Raw genomic sequence first — 26,441 nt, forward strand, 5'->3', positions numbered from 1 at the left:
GCGTAGAATAGGAATCAGGGTTCCTGCTGGATAGATGCAAGCAGAGATACAAGGATCCTGTTGGATAGGACAGGAGTAAATCAAAGGGATCCTGCTGGATAGATGCAAAGCAGAGATACAAGGATCCTGTTGGATAGGACAGGAGTACAAAGGGTTCCTGTTGGATAGATGCGAAGCAGAGATACAAGGATCCTGTTGGATAGGACAGGAGTACAAAGGGTTCCTGTTGGATAGATGCGAAGCAGAGATACAAGGATCCTGTTGGATAGGACAGGAGTAAATCAAAGGGATCCTGCTGGATAGATGCAAAGCAGAGATACAAGGATCCTGTTGGATAGGACAGGAGTACAAAGGGTTCCTGCTGGATAGATGCAAAGCAGAGATACAAGGATCCTGTTGGATAGGACAGGAGTAAATCAAAGGGATCCTGCTGGATAGATGCAAAGCAGAGATACAAGGATCCTGTTGGATAGGACAGGAGTAAATCAAAGGGATCCTGCTGGATAGATGCAAAGCAGAGATAAAAGGATCCTGTTGGATAGGACAGGAGTAAATCAAAGGGATCCTGCTGGATAGATGCAAAGCAGAGATACAAGGATCCTGTTGGATAGGACAGGAGTAAATCAAAGGGATCCTGCTGGATAGATGCAAAGCAGAGATACAAGGATCCTGTTGGATAGGACAGGAGTAAATCAAAGGGATCCTGCTGGATAGATGCAAAGCAGAGATACAAGGATCCTGTAGGATTGGAAAGGCGTAAAGCACTCAAGTGGATTCTACTGTATAGGATCCACGTTAAGCTTAAGGGAATGGATTGAGATGGATATGATTAATGTGAAAAACTCTGCATGACGGGACAATTGGAAATTTGCAAAAGACTAAGGTGGACGATGAATCAGCTGTACTTCAGAAGTCAAGGAATGATATGAAACACAAGGACGAGGGGTCTGGAGAATGATAATAGGATTAGGGACTAAGGCAGGAAGTGTGCATGGCATAACAGCCGCTGTGCTCGTATAGCACGGTTACAGATTGCTGCAGGACGTGCCATGACTGTAGCCACAAGGATCTCAAGTACAGTTTATGCAGTCCATAGAGTTTATGGTCGCTCCGAGGCCAAGCTTGGTTTTCTCCTGATTCTGAAACAAGACGCAAGTGTCATCGACAGACGGAACCTGCTGTACCATGATCCTCGTAGACACAGACCGAAGATATAGCATTACTAGTTCCATCAGGAAACGTCAATAGCCTCTAGTCGGACAGAGGTAGAGCCGGATGTCCAGGTCTTCACTGGAGGAAATGTAGTCAGGGTCCGATCTGCTTTACAAAGGCCATGGGGTCACAGCTCAGCAGAATAGAGCCAGAAGTTGCTAGTCCATTGCTTCTCCCAGATTGAAACGTTTTAGACTCTGACTCATGCCTGGAGTGGAGACACGGTGCAAACACTGCAGTATATCCCAACCTTGAACAGTCCTTGCCCATGGTCAGATTTTAGTGTCAGCAGGGACATCCCCGAGTGTGTTGGCAATCTCGCTAAATGATGGGCGGTCCTTGGGACTGGAGGCCCAGCAACGCTGCATCAGTTTGTAGAGTTTGGAAGGGCAACCGTCAGGCAGGGGTAGCTTCATCTTTCCGCTCTGCAAACCTGAGGACAAAAAGCGTAAGGAAGACGTCACCAGGTGCATGATATGTCATGTCCTTACAAAGAGTCTAGAAGAAACAGGTTACTTACCTGTAACTAGAGTTCTCTAGCGTTGGTATCTTTCATAGATTCACATGCTTGAATTCCCCAGTTGTCAGGCTGGGAATCCTCAAGGTTTAAGACGACAAAAAACATTGTTAAAACAGTAATGGCTCTGAGACCAGCTTTTGTTTATTCATATCACTGAAAAGCACCAAAACTTCAGAAATCAGGCGATAACACCAGCACTTTCCCTCCCTGTGGACAACACTCTAGCTCAGATTTTTACTGTACAAAGGTGTCAATCAGTGAGCCTCAGAATGGGAAGGACGGTGGGTAATGTAAATCTATGAGAGGTAACAATGCTGGAGGAGAAGGTACAGGTAAATAACTGGATTCTTCTCCAGGATTGTATCGTTTATAGATTAACGTTCTTGAATTAGAATAGTTTGTAGTCTGCAACACATTAGGAAGTAGGAATCAAGCTCACCGATCTAAAGTGGCTGTATAGATTTGATTGTCGGAACAAAGATCCTGCTGCTGTATTCATATCCAGGAAGTAGGGATTGGTTAATATTTGGTTGTTCTTCTGGGTCACGTGAGATGTTGTGCAGAAGCCCTTCCGCAGGCAAGACGTTTTCTGAGGACAGTCCTCTGGCTGAGTGTGTCATCACTCCTCAATGCAGGTTGAGGGCCATCTCAACCGTCCCTGCTTATAGAGTGATCTTCCTCTTCCAGAATGACTGAATCTCACAAATATCTTGTCAGTTTGCCTAACGTCTTAATTTTGTCAAGGTAGAATGTGAGGCACCGGCATACATCCAGAGTACAGTGGCTTTTTAGCAAAGGTGGTAGGTTTTGGAAAGGAAGATGAGAACGATTGGCTCATTAAGGGGGAAGAGTGAGAGTCCTTTTGGATGTGGGTGCAGAACCACCCTATCCTCTCAGAAATAAAAGAAGGGTTTCTGGACTAAAAACAAATTGTGCAGTTTTCCTGGAAAGGAACTTCAACTCCACATTGTGAATAGGGACAAACAGCGTGCCATGCGGTATCAAAGAACAGCGCGGAACTACCAAGGTCATCGTGTCCTGCACTGGAAGGAAAACTTGAAGTAGCTTTTTCACAATTAGCATGACAATCAATTGAGAAAGAAAAGATGAACAATGTCTGTATAGGTGAAATGCAGCCAGATGGGTTTGGTGAGAGGTAATCAATATGACATTTGAAATGGAAACTTATTTAGTCCTGGTTCTGATTCGTAGGAATCAAGTCAAACATTAGAATAACTTCTTGCTCCAACCATGGACCCCAGAAGTCTTTACCCATTTTAAGAGAGGGAGGTACCCAGAGGAGAGGGCCCTGCGATGCTTGCAACAGACGGACTCTTTTTTCCAGTTTCAGCTCAGGCTGCCGTTAAGAGCTTCCTGAGGAGCTAAAGGATGTTTTTTTGTTTTTTTGAGTATTGATGATCAGAGCGTGGTGCGTGACGAAATTATTACTACACAACGAATGCCAATCAGCTTGCCTTACTTTCAATGCATCAGTGCTGGGGGTATCTCTCAGCCCCTCCCCCACCTGAGCAGATTGAGTTGTAAAGGTATCGTCGGAAACGGGACAACCTGCCCTTTTCAACGGTGCTTCTACCCAGTGGATCTCTGCTTGGGGATCACGACAGGAGAGCAAATCAGAAAGCCCACTAGACACCAAAGTTTAATAATTAGAAAAAGGAGGGAGCAAATCCTCCCACCCCCCATTAGGACAATTGGGTGGGGGCTGTCCTCCATACATCACCCCCAAAAAAGGCAGTACAGTCTTTCTGCCCCTTTGAGGAGGCAGATTAGGGGATTTGCTTCAATCTGCCTCACCCAGGGGCAGAAAGTCCACTAGACAATGGCAATTCAAAAAGAAATAAAGCTAATGGGAGGACGCTTGCCACCATAAGTGTGACCATGCCCCCATCCCAAAAATGTGCAACACTCTTTCTTTGCCAACAGTGGGACTCCAATTAACTAATTTGTTCATTCCCGTCACAGGCACTAGGCCTAGCAACACAAATGGGGTAGTGTATGTATCAGGACAAGTGGGCTAATGCTGGGTGGTAGGAGTTTTGTGGATTCTGCTGATTCCAGAAGTTTTCATCACAGAAATGCAATGCAAATGTGTGATTCTGGGCAGTGTTTGAGGGTTGCAGCCCATTATAGGTAAGAAAACCTTGTGGGATCCATGTAAGGCAAACCACACCGGAATCTCCTTGGTGTCTAGTTTTCAAAAAGATCAGAGGTTGGCAGGTTTCCATGTGTGGCGGCCGAGCACAGCTCTAGATCCCACAGCTCCCTCAATCACGGGGCTCGCCATGTACAGCTTTAGGGCCTTGTTTGTTGTTATCTCCAGGCCCACCCACACAGGAGATACCATTTTTATCAGGAAATTTAGGGGATCGCAGGGCATTAGGAATGTGCAACTCCCTGCAGGTTCCAGAAGTTGCCATCACAGAAATGTGAGGGAAATGTCTTTAGCCAAAGCAATTTGAGGTTTGCAAGGGCTTCTGGGTAAAATAACCTGGCAAAAAGCCACACAAGTCATGTCACCCAGAACTGTCCTGGGTGTAATTTTTTTTTTTTTTTTTTAGAAATGAGCAGGTCTGGTAGGTTTTCCTATGTACTGGCTGAGCTAGGGCCCAAAATCCACAGCTAAGCAAATTGCACAAAAGGATTGACTGAGTAGAAAAGTTTGATGAGTCCATGTTGCATCTAGGGTCTTTTCCAGTCATAAGGGACAGTCTCAACCAGACAAGTGAGGTACCATTTTTATCAGGCAACGTGGGGGGAACGCTGGGTGGTAGGAAACGTGTGGCTCCCCGCTGATTCCAGAACTATCTTTCCCAGACATGTGAGGAAAATGTACCCATGTTGTAAAAGATGAATAGATTCTGCTGATTAAAATAAGATGGCTCCAGGTTGCTATAGGGGCGTATTGTACCGCAGATGCCAGGCCGAGCCACACAAGTGGGGGACAATTATTATTATTTTTTAAATGCGAAGACATTTGGGAACACAGAACAGTAGAACATTTGCTATTACCAAGTGGATTTCTTAGCATTTTTGTCTTCTGAACATAAGCTGGTGTGTAAGAAAGAGGACACTTTTCAAAATGCACTCTGATTCACAAGCTAGTTCGGGTATCCACAAATTCAGAGATGTACAAATAATAAGATGATTATTTACCGGTAGGAGTAGTTTTGCAGCTTCAAGAGTTTTCTCTACTCACATGCTATGCACTATTCCGCCATCTAGTAGGTGGGTCTGGATTTGTCTTTTTTTTGGTTAGGGGTGTCGTCGACCACCATTTCGTGCTAGGTCCATCCCTGGTGTGACGTCAGACGGCGCCCAGGAAGTTTCTGTTTGTGGTAGCCATCTTCCGATCCTATTTTTCTTCCCTTTTTTCTCTAGAGTATGTCTTGAATCCTGTTGTCTTTAGATGTTAGTTCTTTGTTTTAAGTCCTCTTTTGCCCCACCCGTTTGCATACCTCCTCTGAGGAATTGTTTTGTCTCCTGCAGTAGATAGTATAGTAAAGCCCTTACGCCCAGGGTATGGAGGCTTCGTTCTAGTCGTATTTGTGAGTTTTTGAAGAAGACTGCGACCTGTACGATTTGGTTCATGGGGAATCTGCTTACTACCTTAGGTAGGAATTGAGGGTTTGTCCTTAAGATAACTTTGTGGATTTGCATGTATGGTTCCTCAATCGTTAATGCTTGTACTTTAATTTTTATTTTATTTGAAAAAGGTTTTATAAAGTGCGAACATGATGCGACAGAGTATCAGAGGGCTGTATAATGCTGCCAGCTGGTTAAGCTTGAGCAGGAAATAGAATAGATAATTATGCATATACAGCAGAAGCACACTGAAGACAAAAACAGTAAACAAGATGTAAGGTCAGTTCAAATAGCTTGTGAGGCCACAGTACTATTGTCGAATTTAACTATTCATGAGCAGGCCTTTGACTTCTTTTAGAGGTTGAGGGGATTGTTCTGGCAGGAGAGCGTTCCATTTTCTCGGTTGTAGGTGCTCTTCTTTTTGAACTTTGGTGGTTTCAGCAATAGAGAGTTTGAACTTCTTAGGGTGCGGTTCCCACCCGATAGTTCAGGTTTATTTGCCAGCTAAGTGGGCAGGTTCTTATGCAGTGCTTTGTGCGTCAAGCAGGCTATTTATGGCTATATTCCCCTCTTTACTTCTCTTGGTACATTCAGTTCCCCCCTACTCTTTCCTTCCAGTTGGTTTCCCCCACCTGGAGCTCACCTCTAACACTTGTACCAGATCCTTGAATTGAGGGAAAGCCAGTTTAGTTAGATTAGAACAGGTGTGATGTGGTCACGCTTTCTTGAGCCAGTGATGAGTCTGGCAGCAGATTTCAGTTTGTTCCTTCTTGTTTGTCGAGGTAAAACATTTTCGTGGTGTTTTCTGTCTGGATCAATACTGTCTTCTCTCCTATGTGGGCTTGGAACGCCTTTGGTGCCAGGAACACAGTCTTCATCGCTAGGAAGTTGATATGTTTTATAGAGTCTGCATTGTTCCATTGACCCCGTACCCTCAGGTTTCCGGAGTGTGCTCCCCAGCCCTTGTGGGATGCATCTGTTGAAATGGTCACTGAGGGAGTTGGCGTTTTGTTATGTTCTTGGATACCCCCCATTGATCCTCCCAACTACCTGTGGCTTGTGACCAACTGTTGCACTGGCACTCCTGTAGAGGGCGCATGATGAGGCGTGCATGAGTGATGAGGGGATGCATGATGCTATAATGCCCATGAGTCTCATGATCGTCCTCGCTGTCAGAGACTGACCCTTCTGGTACAGGCGAGTTTCTAGTCTGATATCTTGTATTCTCCTCTGGGCCGGGTATGCCCCTGCCACTTTGGAGTTTAATCTTGCTCCCAAGAAGGTATTTTCTTGTTCTGGTTTTGTTTATGACTTTTTGCGGTTTATTGAAAACTCCAATTTTTGCAGTGTTATGATCACCTGATGGACGCGTGTGCAACAACATTGCGTTGAATTTGCCTTCTCCAAGCAGTCTTCTAGGTATGGATAGACGTGGATTCCTCTCCTCCTTAGGGATGCAGCAACCGCTGCTAAGCACTTTGTGAAGACTCTTGGTGATGATTTTATCCCGTTTTGTACCGCTTTTGGCCGCCATAAGTGTGGCAGGGTATGCTCAGACGTGAGTCCCTTGCTCACTTTGCCACTGGATTCAAGCAAGCCGGGCTGAAGACGGCTGGAATGCCAGAAACCGGTCCTCTGAAGCTTGTTTCCGGTCCAGGGAAGGCATGGCTTGGCAGTTCGGGCTGGACTGTTCCCATGAGGCACAGGGTCAGACTGATTTGCATATAGCCATATAGCCATGTCTGAACTGGGGTGGCAGAGTGGGCTAAAGAACGGTGATGGATTCAACCCAGATCTTTTGACTGGGTGTGAGTGTTTGATTGGTTCAGATGCTCCATACATTACCACCCCCTTTTGTACCGCTTTTGGCCGCCATAAGTGTGGCAGGGTATGCTCAGACGTGAGTCCCTTGCTCACTTTGCCACTGGATTCAAGCAAGCCGGGCTGAAGACGGCTGTAATGCCAGAAACCGGTCCTCGGAAGCTTGTTTCCAGTCCAGGGAAGGCATGGCTTGGCAGTTCGGGCTGGACTGTTCCCATGAGGCACAGGGTCAGACTGATTTGCATATAGCCATGTCTGAACTGGGGTGGCAGAGTGGGCTAAAGAACGGTGATGGATTAAACCTAGATCTTTTGACTGGGTGTGAGTGTTTGATTGGTTCAGATGCTCCGTCCATCACCACCCCCTTTTGTACCGCTTTATCTCAAAGGGCAGGAATTGGTAGTGAGTGTTCTCATGGGGATGTGCAGATATGAGTCTTTTAGATCTATTGATGCCATGAAACCCCCTGTTTGTAGCTGTTGGATTACATCCTGCATTGTGTTGACATTTTGAAATGCTGCATGTGAATTCATTTGTTTATGAATCTAAGGTCTAAGATGGGTCTTAGCCTGAGATCTTGCTTTGGTACCAAAACGTAAGGTGAATAGTTTCCCTTGTAGTGTTCCCTCCTTGGTACTGTCTCTAGTGCTTGTTTTTGTAGGAGTTCCTTTATTTTCTGTCTTAATTGTAAGAGTTCTGTTCCTTGGAAAATCTTTTTTGGTGCATTTGGTGGGGGTTGTTTGTTAGTTCTATACAATAACCGTGGCATACCACATTTAAAATCCAGCTGACTGCGGTGAGGTTTTCCCATTGAAGTAGGTGGTGCGCTATCCTGCCTCTCACTGGTGTTGTGTGAGGGTCTTCTGTTGTGGGCAAGTGGGAGAGGATTTGGCCTAACGGCTAGGGCGGGCGACCTCCAATCTGGGGAACTGGGTTCAAGTCTCAGCGATGACGCTGAACATCCTGTGATTCTGGGCAAATCACTTAATCTCCCTGTGCCTAACAAAAACATTAATGTGTCCTCATGTAACACAACTGGTGCTATGTAAAGCGCTCTGGTACCCGATACCTTCGGGTCAAGTTCGCGTTATATAAAACTCTGTAAAATAAAATAAAAAAGTCACAGAGTTTGCTCCTCCCCCTCACAAGGGTTGTCGCCTGGCTCTTGCTCTGCCCCGAAAGGGCTGCCTTGGTTGCTGTTGCCAGGCTTGGCCTCCGGGCTGCTGGTTTGATTGCTGTCCGCCGCTCTGTGTTTGGTGCTGTTGGCTTGTTGAGAGGACTCCCCTTCTTGTGGGTCTTGCTGAGGTTAAAGCCTCCTCTCTTGCAGGTGCCCCTCTGTTGTAGGGCTCCCACAGCCCTGGCCGTCTCATTGTCCTTTATTTGTTGAAGGGGTTCATCTACCTCACTTCTCAACAGTGAAGGCTCTGTTAATCATTGGAGTTTGTTGAGTGCCATTGCGTTGGCGCCTCCTTCTCCATCTTTCTCCCCAGGTCCATTCTTTTGCTTTCTCTCTGGAGTTCGGTCGTTGGAGGAGTGAGTGTTGCTCCATCTTGCCGTGGTGACAATGATGGACTCTGGCACTGTGCTTCCCTGAATGTATTTGGGATCCTTTGTCGAATGTTTGTATTTTTTCTCCACCCTTGGGGTTACCCCTTTTGCTGAGACAGGCTCCCTGAAAGCCTCCTTGCCTTGGTCCAGGATACTTGGTAGCAATGGGAGGTATTGTGTCCCTTAGGTGGATGGTACCAAAGTCTCTAGGAGGAAGCAGGAGTCTCCTTTCTCCTCCTATAAGGGTACCCCAAAGGTATCGGCTGCTCTCTTGTTGAGGCTGTTGTGGAAGGCTATGTCATCTGAGCCTTTGAGGGATAGCTACAGACCTTCTTCTGGGCTTTCTTTGTCAAGGTCTTTCTATTCGAAAGACCCAGAGGCTTCCTCCTCTTCTGGGGTGTCAAGTTCCTCTTCAACGTCCTCTTCGTGAGGTTCAGGGGTTGCCATAGCTTTGAGGGCATCTTCCTCCTCTTTGCCGTTTTGAGCTGCGACAGATTTTGTGGGAATTCTGAATTCCTTCAGCACCTCAAACTCCTTTTTTCATTGAAGGAGTGCTGCCATTTCAGTTTCGAGGTGTCTTCTTTTTTTTCACCTCGAAGGCCCTTTCGTCGTCTGAAGCTGGGGAGATTCTCTTCTTGGGTGAGGTGGATTGTGCCTCGGATGGTGTGGTTTTTCCGTTCGCGGCCTCTCGTTTGGCACCTGTCTTCATCGATTGCCCCTCATTGGTATCCTTGGGGTGGGGTCCTTTTGGTCGCAGCTGACCCTCGGTCGTCGTTTTCTTCGACGCTTGGTCTGCCTTTTGCAGCTTCTTTTCCAGACCCTGGTTTCCGACAGGTGAGTTTTTTTTAAACCTTGTGTGTCTTTTTCTCTGTGTCCTTCGTTGCCTTTTTTCACGGTATGCCTCTTCTCGGTGTCCCATTCGAGGATCTTAAAGATGAGGAGACCCCTACATCCAGGGCTAGAGGGTGTAATCACCCCAGGTAAGGTGCCCATTGGCCCCATCTGCTACTTCCCTAAAACACCCCTATATTTAGTATTTAGGTAGCTCCGGCAGACCTGGAAACTAGATTTGCTTTCCCAGACTAGAAAAGTAGATCTGCAAAGATATAAGAAGAAAGAAGACATCCCTGCAGAGTCTGAAGATGATGACTGCCTTGGCCCCAGCCCAACTGGCCTGTCTCCAGCTTAGAGGACCCCCTGCCTTTGAAAAAGTCTCCAATCTCCCCAGGACAGCGTCCCTGTCCAGAAGAAACAAACAAGGACTCTGGATCCAGGCAGATCTGTGTCTCCTGCCCACATTGTACCAGACACCCACAGCTTGATTTAGAGCGACCCACCTTTTCAGTGTAGTCTCCTCAGCTTCCAGACCTCAAATTCAGCATTGGTTGCTCCCTCCTGGCCTCCACAACGGCGCCTGTAGTGTGATTCCAGAGGCTCCCCCTGAACGCGACCGGCAAGAAGACTCAGACGTCAAAAAGTACCCTTGCACCCGAAACCCCTGGGCCTTGGGGAGCTCAACCAACAGTGCGCCCCTACAACCCACTACATCTCTACTTACCTCTGCTGTCCGTGGTCTTCCTCCTGCAACCTCGGGTGACACACCTGCAGCCTGTTTTTTCAACAGCAAAATCCTCACTGAAGAGCACTGGGCATCAGATGCTGAAATAGCACCCTGCACCTGGCCGACCTTGTGCCACTGGTAGTGCATGTTTGGTGAACTTTTGTGGCACCCCCTCCCCCCGTGCTTAACCTACCCACCAAATGCTTGGCCTCTGCAACTGATCGACTTACCTGCAAGCAGGGTGGCTCCATGCACCCCCAGTCTCCTTTGAAACGCATTGGGTCCAACTTTGACATCTGCACCCGCCTGGCCATGTATCACTGCTGTTGCAGGTACTCACCTGACCCTTGCAGACCTTTGGTCCCGAACACTGAACTGTGTGCTACTTTCCTGTTTAACCACAATATTGCTTTCCCCCTAGGATAACATTGAACTGTTCAGAATTTGTTCCAAGTGTCAACTTCTGAAAGTGAAAAGTAGTTCTATTTAAAATCATACATACCTTATTGCGAAGATCTTGGTCTTAAAATAAAACACGAACAAAGTAAATTTTTCTAAAATTGGTCTGGATCGCCTTCCTGAGTCGTTTGTCCATTATTGATCACTGCTGTGCAATAAAGGTCTTACACTCCTCTGTGTTAGGCCTATGGCTGCTCGCCCACACTACCACTAATAGAGCACTTTGGGCTTTACGTTGAGCCTTGAACACTTTTGAGGAACCACTGGACTCTGTGCAAGAAATAACCACCTAGTGGCATACCATATACAGAGCAAGCTTCCTACAGTCAAACCAAATTTGTTTGAAAAAAACGTATGCCAAGGAATGTTGCATTTTGAACGTGAATCTCCAACGAAGGATCACAATGTCTGGGTCGAGTGTTCAGTCCACAAAGAAGAAAAAAGAAGCATCTCAGCTAATACTGCACTGAACACCAGGCAGATCATTCTAGACTGCATTAGAGCAAATACATACACCTTTTCTTTCTATTTAAATCTTTTAATTAATTTGCATTAAGGGTTTCCAGGGTTGTAACTCTCAAAGATGTTTAAATGGCTACGTTTAAAAGATGAAAGCCTGCCATTACAAAGACGTTAATTAAAACTAAATTCTCTTCCTGAGGTATTATGGGATCTGGCGCTTGAGTGTAAATGTTCAAGGTTAACAAGATCAAAGAAGATCGCTCGATGGAGACCTTTCAAGCAGCAGACAGAGGGGACTTGCAGCAGCACCACTGTAGAATCTCTCAGGAAGCCATGGGCATCAGAGTGAGGTTTCTCAGTATCACAGCAGGATTACCATCTTCTGCATAGTAACTCTGTAGAAGGGTCATCCTTTGGCCGACATGTCCACAGTACCAGGACACATCTAGGTAGAACCCCTGAGGTGTATAAGCACCACATCTTCACTGGGAAAAGACCTTCATGCTGACATACTGACACGAGACACTGAGGTCCGTGCACACAGATACTCCAGCACGCAGTGGTCTGATATCCCTCGCGGGGTGTCCAACTCGAGACCAAGAAGGGGTCTTGCGCTCGCTCACATCGGGTAACGGGGTTGGCTCTTTCCTAGGTGGATTTTTAGCTATACACCTACATACATGCTAGGTACATTTAGGTACACCTAGGTAGGGTTAGCATTGTAGGAGTGCACATTTTTACTGTCATGTACTTATATGCCTGCATATATTCACTGTCTTCGCACTATGGTAGAATTTTACCTTTTATTTACTCAACTGGTGCTTGTAATCCTATATATCTGTTTCTGCCTCATGGTTGTTGCAGCACACATATTTTACACTAGAATAACGCTGGTTCAATAAATGCTTATTAAAATCGTCGCCAGTTTATTCTGTGCATCTTTCTGAGACAAATCGAGCACGAGTGACTAAGCGAAAAGTACTATACTGTTTCCACGATCCCTGAGGGGACAGGGTTGTCATGTTCGATAGCCCCACAACCGTGGTAAGGCTGTGGAGCTTATAGTGGCACTGTGAGCTGGCTGGTCCACAGACAAACATATACTTTGGGGGTGTCTGGAATCAGTCTGGACACCAATCCCTTAGTTTATGTTGGCTGAACGTGCAGATCTTATATAGATATGTTGGAAATACACAACACTTTCTCCTACACAACATTTTCAGTTGCATTAGACAGCCTCTTAGTGTCACAGTGAAGGAAGCGAAAGACCCAGGCTGCGATTGTTTTTCTTGCTTTTATTCAGAAAATAAACAATATGGTGGCTTGGAGAGGCAATATAGAGAAAAAAAATCTTACTATGCCAAACGATTTCACAGGGAAGCGATTCCCAAAAGAAGTCAAGTACACAAAGCTAGAAAGAACTCTCTAAACGAGGTTCGAAGGAAAAATCTGTTTGTGGATTGGAGTTCTACAGGGCGGAACTATTATATGGAGATTAGCATTTCCCTGCTGAACAAAAAAATTATCTTGACTGATTGTTTTAAGTGTAATCCACAATTGGTTATTAAACAAAAATTCAAAACCAATAGGTCTTTGTTATTTTGAGATGAGAACATAATCACAGACGATAAGAGCTTCCAGCACAGACTCACCAAGTGAAAAAAACTATCTCACAAGGAAACAAGATCACCTTTAAATCCTTGGTCTGCCTCAGGTTCCAACACAAGTGGTCAGCACTGAATTGTACAAGCAAATCCTACACTATGCTAGTAAAGAGCAATACAATAAAATATTTACTTAAATGCGTCCTTGTAATACATACCTGACAGCACCTCGTCATCCGCCAACTTCGAGTGTGGTAGCTCCCCATGTGTGAACACCTCCCACATCAAGACTCCAAAGGACCACACATCGGATTTCGTGGAGAACTCATCCTCGAGCACAACTTCTGGCGGCATCCAGCGAAGGGGTATCCAGGCTTGGCGGAAGTGATAGTATTCACTAAAGAATGAATATAATGATAATAACGTCAAAACATCACCACAAGCTCATCCTCCATCACAACATGAACATTTAAATGCATGATCAGCAATAAAGTGGAACAGACAGCGCACGAAAGTACTGCACACTTCAATCAATCACACATTTGTAGAGCACGCTACTCACCCATGAGATGTCTCCTGAAGGTCTGTTGCAAAAAACACAGTTGATGGACAGAATGCATAACAATGTCTTACATTCACCCCAGTACAAAGATCTGGGCCTAAATCCATCGTTTTTTTGCACTCCACATCACCCTAGGTCAGACACTGGCTATATGCAAATCAGCCTTGACCCTGTGCCTCATGAGAACAGTCCAGCCCAAACTACCAAGCCATGTCTTTCCTAGACCGGAATCAAGCATCCAAGGACTGGTTTCTGGCTATCAGCCATCTTCAGCCTGGAGAGCTTGACTCCAGTGATGTGGAGAGCCTGGGACTCACGTCTGAGCATACCCATCCCACTCGGGGTGACAAATGCAAAATCAACAGTTGATGGACAGAATGCAGAACAAGGTCATACATTCACCCCAGTACAGAGATCTGGGCCTAAACCATCGCTTTTTTGCACTCCACACCACCCCAGTTCAGACATGGCCATATGCAAATCAGTCTTGACCCTGTGGCTCATGGGAATAGTCCAGCCCGAACTGCCAAGCCATGTCTTTCCTGGACCGGAATCAAGCATGCAAGGACTGGTTTCTGGCTATCCGCCATCTTCAGCCTGGATAGCTTGACTCCAGTGATGTGGAGAGCCTGGGACTCACGTCTGAGCATACCCAGCCCACTTGGGGTGAAAATTGCAAAAAACACAGTTGATGCACTCCACATCACCCTAGGTCAGACACTGGCTATATGCAAATCAGCCTTGACCCTGTGCCTCATGAGAACAGTCCAGCCCGAACTACCAAGCCATGTCTTTCCTAGACCGGAATCAAGCATCCAAGGACTGGTTTCTGGCTATCAGCCTTCTTCAGCCTGGATAGCTTGACTCCAGTGATGTGGAGAGCCTGGGACTCACGTCTGAGCATACCCAGCCCACTTGGGGTGAAAATTGCAAAAACCACAGTTGATGGACAGAATGCAGAACAATGTCTTACATTCACCCCAGTACAAAGATCTGGGCCTAAATCCATCGTTTTTTTGCACTCCACACCACCCTGGGTTAGACACTGGCTATATGCAAATCAGCCTTGACCCTGTGCCTCATGGGAACAGTCCAGCCCAAACTACCAAGCCATGTCTTTCCTAGACCGGAATCAAGCATCCAAGGACCGGTTTCTGGCTATCAGCCTTCTTCAGCTCACTTTGCCACTGGATTCAAGCAAGCCAGGCTGAAGACGGCTGGAATGCCAGAAATTGGTCCTCGGAAGCTTGTTTCCGGACCAGGGAAGACATGGCTTGGCAGTTCGAGCTGGACTGTTCCCATGAGGCACAGGGTCAGACTGATTTGCATATAGCCATGTCTGAACTGGGGTGGCAGAGTGGGCTAAAGAACGGTGATGGATTAAACCTAGATCTTTTGACTGGGTGTGAGTGTTTGATTGATTCAGATGCCCCGTCCATCACCACCCCCTTTTGTACCGCTTTTGGCCGCCATAAGTGTGGCAGAGTATACTCAGACGTGAGTCCCTTGCTCACTTTGCCACTGGATTCAAGCAAGCCGGGCTGAAGACGGCTGGAATGCCAGAAACCGGTCTTCTGGCAGTTCCACTCAAGGTTAGATTCCATAGTGTTCACAAGTTGTTGGCTGGGAAACATGAGATGCAGCCTGGTTTCACTGAGGCCACTGGAGAAGATTCTTCTTAGTCTGGGTCGTTAGACCAAGCATACTTTGGGCTCTTCTCCATCTGGGTCCCCCCAGTGCACATAATCCTTCCTAAACCTGAAGGGCTTGAGTACCGGCATTTTCCCCAGAAGCATTGGGCACAGTACTGAGAAAATACACAACTGCAACTGGACAGTATTGGGTCTGTTGAGTCTGTGCACAGGAAGCCTTGTGACCGTTTGTTCTGGGAAAAGTTAGCGGACCGCATACAGCAAAGTTAGTATTTATGTCTAAATGCTGACAGCCCTTTGGCAGATCTGATCGCCTAGGCTTTTAGTCGTGTGGGCCCACCCTGCACTCTTAAGTGGCATTTCATTTCCCCCCAAATACAGGAACTATGCCCCATTTCCTGTAATGGCGGTGGGGCACAGTGGCGGCTGCAGGAGAAAACGGTCTCCTACGGTGAACCAACCAAAGCCTCCTTATCTGTGAAGTCAGCTTTGAGTCTACTGTCCTTAAAAGGGAAAACAAGATAAAATCTCTTGGTCCAATCGAATATATTTACTTCTTAAATTTGAAACGGCTAACCTGATGGTTTGTGGACTCCCCATTTAATGGAAAGTCTGAATGAAATCTGGATTGTAAAATATGGGACCATGGACTGGATGGTGTTAGTGAGAGCGCAATATAAAGGGGCTTTGATCTTCTACGCCAATTAACGATCCATGTTTTTAAAGCCCTGCAAATTAACAAAACGCATGGACAATACAAAATGAGGACAATGTAGGAAGGGACATTTAGTAGACTAAGCAGAATGTCTAAAAGGACTAATAGCTCAAAAGAAGTTTTGTAAATTGTGCCTCCAACTGGAAATACCTGCACATGTGGAATATCGATTGTGCATTTAGAAGAAGCAACAAGGCCCCTTTAGCAAGCGTGCTACCGAATAACAAAAATATCTATTTTCTGCACACTTGAAAATGATAAAGATTTAAGGTCTTCTTTACACACGCTCTCTCTGCATCTTCTATATGTGAAGGCAAACAAACGGGACACGACTAATAAATGGTACATAGATGAGACAAATGAGACCCATTACGCAGGCTTTCTTGTTCAAAATTGGCTTTTTCAATTAATTACATTTGTCCAATATTTAGCATGAATCAGGGTGACAAAAGTACTCCAAAATCTTGCATGTGGGTGGGACAATTCTGTGCTTATGACTCGAATGAAGATATTGTGTAAGGGATACGAGTATGTGTGAGAAAGTGCCTCTTTTGCATGGTTCGCTCCCTACTTTTTTATTGGTTTTGATGTGGTTTCAAACTGTCAACCAGGTCCCCTATGCCAATGCTCCTTTCCTAAAACAACCTCCAATTGGTACTTCTGCCCGTAAGTCCATAATAAATAGTACCCAGGACCTGAGAGCTGAAGAGGGTCTATTGGGACCCACCCCCCCTCCCCCCCTCCCTCCCTGGTGGAGTTCTGGTACTTACCTGACCTTTGGCCCTTGCTGACCTTTGGCTTCTAAGACTGAGATTGTAAGTTGAACGCTTACCTGTATAAACGCAATATTGTTTTCCTCATAGGATAACACTGGACTGTGTGAAAAAGTTTCAAAGTGTCGATATTTCTAAGTGAAAAGTATTTTTAATTAAAAACGTACTTTACGGATTAAGAAGACCTGGTTCTTAAAATAAAGTACAAAGTATAATTTTATAAAATTGGCCTGATCTCCTCCTTGAGTCCTGTGTCCATTATTAATTACTGCTCTGCAATAAATGTCTCACCCTCCTCAGTGTTAGGCTGAAGGCTGCTCACCCGCACTACCACTAATAGAGCCCTTTGGGTTCACATTGAGCCCTGTACACTTTTGGGGAACATCTGGACTCTGTGCACGGTATAACCATCTCGTGGCATACCATATCCAGAGCCAGACTCCGACAGTATACAGACGGCTGGGGTTTGCAATGAGGCTCCGTTCGGTCAGCTCAGTGCAGATTGGTCATAGAAGCAGTGATCAAATGTAGAAGGTAAGATAATTGTATTAGAATTTTCAGAATAAATAATAGTCTTGCACTCATTCAAACATTACAATAATATCTGTGGAATACAATATTCACAGTACTGTCTGTAGAATATATTACGAGTGACGCTATCCAAATAGTGTTTCTTTCCCTATGCAAGACACGTTTTGAGATTAATTATTTTGGGGGGGGGGGGGGGGGGAAGGGGGGGGGGGCAAGCGGAGGTGAGGTGGTTGTAGTAAACGCGAATCAATTCAGGTTATAAAGTGTTTAAATACAGGGCCCTTTACAATAAAAACTCTTGTAAAGATAGGGAAAATACTTTTCACACACTCCTTAATATTATCACATATATTCCGACTTTTTTTTCTAAGCTTACACATTATTTTGTGAAAAAGGTTTCTTGCCATGGCATCTCCCCAGCTGTTTTTTTTCTGGGGTGATCATGTCACACAAATCAGTCCCTGGGACAATGCCAATTTTCACCAGAAAAACAATGCTGAAATTTTGACCCAACCACTAGACGCAGGAATATTGACGGCACTTGAATATATACTAGATTCACGCTTTACAACACTAGTCCCTCCTCAAGGAAAGGCGAGAGCATCAGTTATGGTCCGTCGGCACAGTTCCCATCGAAGGGACAGATAAAACCCCACTGGATGGCGGAGTAGGCATGGCACATGGACCTACAGCCACAAATTCTAGGAACAGGCCTTAACCCTTGAGCTATAAACCAGCTGCCGTTCACTGCAAGTCCCCCCTTATGATATGGCAGTCAAACATATCTGTTGGAATGTGGAGCATGCCCTGTGGGTTTGCAGTGTCATATTGACTATAGGAAACAAGCTGGCCTGAGGCAGCTTTTATCCCTTGAACACCCACTCTTGCAAACAGCCAAAAGAGAATATATCCATTTGTTAAGCCTCATGCAACACATGGAATGCTGGATCTGGTCGCTTTTACTTACCTGTTGTACACATCCTTGCTGAGGCTAAGGGCGGACACCTTGACCTGTCGATGGGCACTTATCAGACAATTTCTTGCTGCCAAGTCTTTGTGAACAAACCTACTGTTCGACAGGTGTTCCATTCCCAATGCCACCTGGGCACATATGTACACCTAAAACGAAGCAAAAAAGAGTTTGGGGACAGTCTCAATATCAGCAGGAAGATCTTTCATATAAGACAGTCATCTTGGCATGCAGAGCTAAAGTTATTCTCTTTTTAACATATGAATCAGTAAATCCGGAGGTACAATCTCGGAAGCATCCTAGGACTCAAACGCTGGAGGCAGTGTCTTTATGGACAGGGTTTGGTCCTACCCCTAAAACAGGACCATCCAGCCTGAATGTCAAGACACCCTTTGGAGGCGAGACTTACTCTACATTACATGTGTGTTGGCTGAGCTCTGCAGGTGGGGTGAGTGGGTTAAACAAACAGGCCAGGCATTGGGTGAGCTGGCAGAGTTTTGGGTCCTCCCAGTACCAGCCGATTCTCTGGCCTGATGGGTCAGTAGAAGGTTCCACCCTGAGCTGGCACAGGGGTGAGGGACACTGGAGCAGCCTCATAGTGACTATACTGGGTTAGTTACTACAGCTCTTTACGGAGATGTATTTGTAGAGCTGTGCGCTTCGCCCATAACAGTATAACTGCCAGCTCCTGGGGTTAACACTAAAAGGCACCGGTTTAACCACGAGAAGCCTTAACAACGGACTCCAGTAAAGTCATTTACTTGAGATCCTAGCTCTGCATTGTATGAAGCAATAAACATCACGATTTTAGGGCTTCACCGAAGAGAGCTAAGATGCAGAACTAGGACTGCAAGCAACTGTGCCAACCTCACTGAGGGGTCTTCATTGACAGTCAAACATCTGAATAGAATACAGAGCTGAGATAATGGGGTGCATTATAGGGCGTGGATGTGCGAGCAGCGTGTAATACACTTATTAGCCCCTTAGGACCAGAAGATTGCGTTTGTGAACCCCTTTGTGCAGCCTTGGGTAGCGGTGCCTCGGAACAGCGAGGCTTACACAAAGCAACAGGTGTAAAGCGTTTAACCAGCACCAAAACAAGTGAAGAATTGACAATACACCAAGGAAATCCAAGACCCATTTATAAAAACAGACTGCATTTCTATGTAATTTTAGACATCAGAATGTAAAATAAGATACAGCATTTACAAGGTACAGTAAATATGCACTGTTTACTTAACAGTGAACAAACTTTGGCAAATTCTACGAATGTTTTAAAAAAAAAACTTTGCTAAGTATCAGTGCGATTACTTTGAGTTACTTTAGGCAACCAACTCTGGCAAGGAGCCGGTCAGGGGGACCAGCAAGTCTTGCAGAATCAGTTGCCTCCAGAAAAGCACTATTCAGTGATTCCCAGACGATGTATCACCTTGCTATAGACAGGAAGTGGTCCTGATGCAAGCGATGCAAAATGCTAAGGATACACATGCTGTAGATGCGATGCGGCCAATGAGGGTCTTCCTGCAGATACTCAGTCCATGGCACAGGTGAGGCGGTCCTGGCCACAGGGCTCTATGTCACTTGACGTCCTCTCCAGCATGGCAGAAGTACAGTTACCACTGGGCTACTAGTCTCTCTGTATTGCAGACAAAGTGGAATCTTTCCTTGGCCAGTATCTTGCCTTTTAACGACCAAGCGGCACAGTGTCTAGCAGACTATGGGCAACTTTTACGCATTAGGTCCTGACCTCCGGTGCTACACAGAGGCGATTGGCGGTTATTTGAAGATCTGGGCTACCAACTCCACCCAGCAGGCTTCTTCAATTGTTGTGACCCTGTGTTGCAAACATGAGGTCAGCCAGCTGACCCTTGGGGCCTCTTGCTTCGGCTGAGCTCAGGAGTCAAATTCTAAATGAGCCGGACACAGCAGGGACAGTGCCTTCTCCCCTGCTAACCGGGGCAATCCCTTCTCCTTTGCTAGTCACTGGGGTCTTTGGTGCAGCCATGTTGGTCTTTGGTGCAGCAGAGCAGTCCCTTCTCCTTTGCTAGCCACCGGGGTCTTTGGTGCAGCCATGTTGGTCTTTGGTGCAGCAGAGCAGTCCCTTCTCCTTTGCTAGCCACCAGGGTCTTTGGTGTAGCCATGTTGGTCTTTGGTGCAGCAGAGCAGTCCCTTCTCCTTTGCTAGCCACCGGGGTCTTTGGTGCAGCCATGTTGGTCTTTGGTGCAGCAGAGCAGTCCCTTCTCCTTTGCTAGCCACCGGGGTCTTTGGTGCAGCCATGTTGGTCTTTGGTGCAGCAGAGCAGTCCCTTCTCCTTTGCTAGCCACCAGGGTCTTTGGTGTAGCCATGTTGGTCTTTGGTGCAGCAGAGCAGTCCCTTCTCCTTTGCTAGCCACCAGGGTCTTTGGTGCAGCCATGTTGGTCTTTGGTGCAGCAGAGCAGTCCCTTCTCCTTTGCTAGCCACCGGGGTCTTTGGTGCAGCCATGTTGGTCTTTGGTGCAGCCATGTTGGTCTTTGGTGCAGCAAGCAGTCCCTTCTCCTTTGCTAGCCACCGGGGTCTTTGGTGCAGCCATGTTGGTCTTTGGTGCAGCAGAGCAGTCCCTTCTCCTTTGCAAGCCACCGGGGTCAGCAGGTGCAACCATGTTGGTCTTTGGTGCAGCAGAGCAGTCCCTTCTCCTTTGCTAGCCACCAGGGTCTTTGGTGCAGCCATGTTGGTCTTTGGTGCAGCAGAGCAGTCCCTTCTCCTTTGCTAGCCACCGGGGTCTTTGGTGCAGCCATGTTGGTCTTTGGTGCAGCAGAGCAGTCCCTTCTCCTTTGCTAGCCACCGGGGTCTTTGGTGCAGCCATGTTGGTCTTTGGTGCAGCAGAGCAGTCCCTTCTCCTTTGCTAGCCACCGGGGTCAGCAGGTGCAGCCATGTTGGTCTTTGGTGCAGCAGAGCAGTCCCTTCTCCTTTGCTAGCCACCAGGGTCTTTGGTGCAGCCATGTTGGTCTTTGGTGCATCAGAGCAGTCCCTTCTCCTTTGCTAGCCACCGGGGTCTTTGGTGTAGCCATGTTGGTCTTTGGTGCAGCAGAGCAGTCCCTTCTCCTTTGCTAGCCACCGGGGTCAGCAGGTGCAGCCATGTTGGTCTTTGGTGCAGCAGAGCAGTCCCTTCTCCTTTGCTAGCCACCGGGGTCTTTGGTGCAGCCATGTTGGTCTTTGGTGCAGCCATGTTGGTCTTTGGTGCAGCAAGCAGTCCCTTCTCCTTTGCTAGCCACCGGGGTCAGCAGGTGCAGCCATGTTGGTCTTTGGTGCAGCAGAGCAGTCCCTTCTCCTTTGCTAGCCACCGGGGTCAGCAGGTGCAGCCATGTTGGTCTTTGGTGCAGCAGAGCAGTCCCTTCTCCTTTGCTATCCACCGGGGTCTTTGGTGCAGCCAGGTTGGTCTTTGGTGCAGCAGAGCAGTCCCTTCTCCTTTGCTAGCCACCGGGGTCTTTGGTGCAGCCATGTTGGTCTTTGGTGCAGCAGAGCAGTCCCTTCTCCTTTGCTAGCCACCGGGGTCAGCAGGTGCAGCCATGTTGGTCTTTGGTGCAGCAGAGCAGTCCCTTCTCCTTTGCTAGCCACCGGGGTCTTTGGTGCAGCCATGTTGGTCTTTGGTGCAGCAGAGCAGTCCCTTCTCCTTTGCTAGCCACCAGGGTCCTTGGTGCAGCCATGTTGGTCTTTGGTGCAGCAGAGCAGTCCCTTCTCCTTTGCTAGCCACCGGGGTCAGCAGGTGCAGCCATGTTGGTCTTTGGTGCAGCAGAGCAGTCCCTTCTCCTTTGCTAACCACCGGGGTCTTTGGAGTAGATATGTTGGTCTTTGGTGCAGCAGAGCAGTCCCTTCTCCTTTGCTAGCCACCAGGGTCTTTGGTGTAGCCATGTTGGTCTTTGGTGCAGCAGAGCAGTCCCTTCTCCTTTGCTAGCCACCGGGGTCAGCAGGTGCAGCCATGTTTGTCTTTGGTGCAGCAGAGCAGTCCCTTCTCCTTTGCTAGCCACCGGGGTCTTTGGTGCAGCCATGTTGGTCTTTGGTGCAGCAGAGCAGTCTCTTCTCCTTTGCTAGCCACCGGGGTCTTTGGTGCAGCCATGTTGGTCTTTGGTGCAGCAAGCAGTCCCTTCTCCTTTGCAAGCCACCGGGGTCAGCAGGTGCAACCATGTTGGTCTTTGGTGCAGCAGAGCAGTCCCTTCTCCTTTGCTAGCCACCAGGGTCCTTGGTGCAGCCATGTTGGTACTTGGTGCAGCAGAGCAGTCCCTTCTCCTTTGCTAGCCACCGGGGTCTTTGGTGCAGCCATGTTGGTCTTTGGTGCAGCAGAGCAGTCCCTTCTCCTTTGCTAGCCACCAGGGTCTTTGGTGCAGCCATGTTGGTCTTTGGTGCAGCAGAGCAGTCCCTTCTCCTTTGCTAGCCACCGGGGTCAGCAGGTGCAGCCATGTTGGTCTTTGGTGCAGCAGAGCAGTCTCTTCTCCTTTGCTAGCCACCAGGGTCTTTGGTGTAGCCATGTTGGTCTTTGGTGCAGCAGAGCAGTCCTTTCTTCCTTTGCTAGCCACCGGGGTCTTTGGTGCAGCCATGTTGGTCTTTGGTGCAGCAGAGCAGTCCCTTCTCCTTTGCTAGCCACCAGGGTCCTTGGTGCAGCAATGTTGGTACTTGGTGCAGCAGAGCAGTCCCTTCTCCTTTGCTAGCCACTGGGGTCTTTGGTGCAGCCATGTTGGTCTTTGGTGCAGAAGCAGTCCCTTCTCCTTTGCTAGCTACCATGCGTCTTTGGTGCAGCCATGTTGGTCTTTGGTGCAGCAGAGCAGTCCCTTCTCCTTTGCTAGCCACCGGGGTCAGCAGGTGCAACCATGTTGGTCTTTGGTGCAGCAGAGCAGTCCCTTCTCCTTTGCTAGCCACCGGGGTCTTTGGTGCAGCCATGTTGGTCTTTGGTGCAGCAGAGCAGTCCCTTCTCCTTTGCTAGCCACCGGGGTCAGCAGGTGCAACCATGTTGGTCTTTGGTGCAGCAGAGCAGTCCCTTCTCCTTTGCTAGCCACCGGGGTCTTTGGTGCAGCCATGTTGGTCTTTGGTGCAGCAGAGCAGTCCCTTCTCCTTTGCTAGCCACCAGGGTCTTTGGTGCAGCCATGTTGGTCTTTGGTGCAGCAGAGCAGTCCCTTCTCCTTTGCTAGCCACTAGGGTCTTTGGTGCAGCCATGTTGGTCTTTGGTGCATCAGAGCAGTCCCTTCTCCTTTGCTAGCCACCGGGGTCTTTGGTGTAGCCATGTTGGTCTTTGGTGCAGCAGAGCAGTCCCTTCTCCTTTGCTAGCCACCGGGGTCTTTGGTGCAGCCATGTTGGTCTTTGGTGCAGCAGAGCAGTCCCTTCTCCTTTGCTAGCCACCGGGGTCAGCAGGTGCAGCCATGTTGGTCTTTGGTGCAGCAGAGCAGTCCCTTCTCCTTTGCTAGCCACCAGGGTCAGCAGGTGCAGCCATGTTGGTCTTTGGTGCAGCAGAGCAGTCCCTTCTCCTTTGCTAGCCACCGGGGTCAGCAGGTGCAACCATGTTGGTCTTTGGTGCAGCAGAGCAGTCCCTTCTCCTTTGCTAGCCACCGGGGTCTTTGGTGCAGCCATGTTGGTCTTTGGTGCAGCAGAGCAGTCCCTTCTCCTTTGCTAGCCACCAGGGTCTTTGGTGCAGCCATGTTGGTCTTAGGTGCAGCAGAGCAGTCCCTTCCCCTTTGCTAGCCACCAGGGTCTTTGGTGCAGCCATGTTGGTCTTTGGTGCATCAGAGCAGTCCCTTCTCCTTTGCTAGCCACCGGGGTCTTTGGTGTAGCCATGTTGGTCTTTGGTGCAGCAGAGCAGTCCCTTCTCCTTTGCTAGCCACCGGGGTCAGCAGGTGCAGCCATGTTGGTCTTTGGTGCAGCAGAGCAGTCCCTTCTCCTTTGCTAGCCACCAGGGTCTTTGGTGCAGCCATGTTGGTCTTTGGTGCAGCAGAGCAGTCCCTTCTCCTTTGCTAGCCACCAGGGTCTTTGGTGCAGCCATGTTGGTCTTTGGTGCATCAGAGCAGTCCCTTCTCCTTTGCTAGCCACCGGGGTCTTTGGTGTAGCCATGTTGGTCTTTGGTGCAGCAGAGCAGTCCCTTCTCCTTTGCTAGCCACCAGGGTCTTTGGTGCAACCATGTTGGTCTTTGGTGCAGCAGAGCAGTCCCTTCTCCTTTGCTAGCCACCAGGGTCTTTGGTGCAGCCATGTTGGTCTTTGGTGCAGCAGAGCAGTCCCTTCTCCTTTGCTAGCCACCGGGGTCAGCAGGTGCAGCCATGTTGGTCTTTGGTGTAGCAGAGCAGTCCCTTCTCCTTTGCTAGCCACCAGGGTCTTTGGTGTAGATATGTTGGTCTTTGGTGCAGCAGAGCAGTCCCTTCTCCTTTGCTAGCCACCAGGGTCTTTGGTGTAGCCATGTTGGTCTTTGGTGCAGCAGAGCAGTCCCTTCTCCTTTGCTAGCCACAAGGGTCTTTGGTGTAGCCATGTTGGTCTTTGGTGCAGCAGAGCAGTCCCTTCTCCTTTGCTATCCACCGGGGTCTTTGGTGCAGCCGTGTTGGTCTTTGGTGCAGCAGAGCAGTCCCTTCTCCTTTGCTAGCCACCAGGGTCTTTGGTGCAGCCATGTTGGTCTTTGGTGCAGCAGAGCAGTCCCTTCTCCTTTGCTATCCACCGGGGTCTTTGGTGCAGCCATGTTGGTCTTTGGTGCAGCAGAGCAGTCCCTTCTCCTTTGCTAGCCACCAGGGTCTTTGGTGTAGCCATGTTGGTCTTTGGTGCAGCAGAGCAGTCCCTTCTCCTTTGCTAGCCACCGGGGTCTTTGGTGCAGCTATGTTGGTCTTTGGTGTAGCAGAGCAGTCCCTTCTCCTTTGCTAGCCACCGGGGTCTTTGGTGCAGCCATGTTGGTCTTTGGTGCAGCAGAGCAGTCCCTTCTCCTTTGCTAGCCACCGGGGTCAGCAGGTGCAGCCATGTTGGTCTTTGGTGCAGCAGAGCAGTCCCTTCTCCTTTGCTAGCCACCGGGGTCAGCAGGTGCAGCCATGTTGGTCTTTGGTGCAGCAGAGCAGTCCCTTCTCCTTTGCTAGCCACCGGGGTCTTTGGTGCAGCCATGTTGGTCTTTGGTGCAGCAGAGCAGTCCCTTCTCCTTTGCTAGCCACCGGGGTCTTTGGTGCAGCCATGTTGGTCTTTGGTGCAGCAGAGCAGTCCCTTCTCCTTTGCTAGCCACCAGGGTCTTTGGTGCAGCCATGTTGGTCTTTGGTGCAGCAGAGCAGTCCCTTCTCCTTTGCTAGCCACCAGGGTCTTTGGTGCAGCCATGTTGGTCTTTGGTGCATCAGAGCAGTCCCTTCTCCTTTGCTAGCCACCGGGGTCTTTGGTGTAGCCATGTTGGTCTTTGGTGCAGCAGAGCAGTCCCTTCTCCTTTGCTAGCCACCGGGGTCTTTGGTGCAGCCATGTTGGTCTTTGGTGCAGCAGAGCAGTCCCTTCTCCTTTGCTAGCCACCAGGGTCAGCAGGTGCAACCATGTTGGTCTTTGGTGCAGCAGAGCAGTCCCTTCTCCTTTGCTAGCCACCGGGGTCTTTGGTGCAGCCATGTTGGTCTTTGGTGCAGCCATGTTGGTCTTTGGTGCAGCAGAGCAGTCCCTTCTCCTTTGCTAGCCACCGGGGTCAGCAGGTGCAGCCATGTTGGTCTTTGGTGCAGCAGAGCAGTCCCTTCTCCTTTGCTAGCCACCAGGGTCTTTGGTGTAGCCATGTTGGTCTTTGGTGCAGCAGAGCAGTCCCTTCTCCTTTGCTAGCCACCGGGGTCAGCAGGTGCAGCTATGTTGGTACTTGGTGCAGCAGGGCAGTCCTTCAGTCCTCATCTCTAGTCCAACAAAATGAGTTCTGGGTGCCATTTTTATGCCCAGAAAAAAGACCTCCGGGTAGGACGCGGTCAGTATCCAACGGGCTACTAAATTCCATCTGTCCTGAGGACCACTTCCTGTGAAGTGAGATATCTAGCTAACTCAGAAACCTCCATTCTGCCTGTTCGAACATGGAAGCACTCCTCGATTAGCGTGAAAAGCTCCGCCCAGAGGTGTGGCTACCAAGAGGGCTACACACACTCTTGGAAAACCCATTGACAAGGGGTCTGACCTCTATTCCTTGTCCCAGACTGTCTGCTAAAGCAAAAGACCAGCCCCTCTTCCAAGTGTTTCTCGTTTGCCTTTTAAAGGTGGCTTCTCCTTTGAAGCTAGCTTTTTGGGCTAACACACAACTCTCCTGCCGGGGACAGTTTTTTTTTATTTTTTATAAAACGTTTTTTTTTACTATACTGCCAGGGACAGGTAACCCCTCTCCCCCATGCAAGCTTCTATTGTGTCCTTTCCTGGGACTCGTTCGCATGTCTCTCCAGGTCAGCAGTACGTCTGGGAGGACACTGCGTGCATGCAACTGTAAACCGTCAATGGATACATTGGGCAACTAAAGTG

General features: G+C 48.3%; 1 protein-coding gene across 1 annotated transcript in view; it reads right to left on the bottom strand.

Annotated features, from left to right (window-relative positions):
* Positions 1–828: 828 nt before the first annotated feature.
* The window catches only part of PTK7 (protein tyrosine kinase 7 (inactive)), a 118,239-nt gene continuing 92,626 nt past the window's right edge, over positions 829–26,441 (bottom strand). The window contains exons 10-12 of the mRNA XM_086948778.1: positions 17,991–18,142; positions 13,009–13,187; positions 829–1,645 (exon numbers count right to left, since the gene is read on the bottom strand). Coding sequence (XP_086804904.1) covers positions 1,485–1,645; positions 13,009–13,187; positions 17,991–18,142 — 492 coding nt within the window. The 3' untranslated portion in view covers positions 829–1,484. The remainder of the gene's footprint in view (positions 1,646–13,008; positions 13,188–17,990; positions 18,143–26,441) is intronic.

The sequence above is a fragment of the Lissotriton vulgaris genome, unplaced genomic scaffold, assembly GCF_964263255.1.
Source record: "Lissotriton vulgaris unplaced genomic scaffold, aLisVul1.2 SCAFFOLD_375, whole genome shotgun sequence".
NCBI lineage: Eukaryota > Metazoa > Chordata > Amphibia > Caudata > Salamandridae > Lissotriton > Lissotriton vulgaris.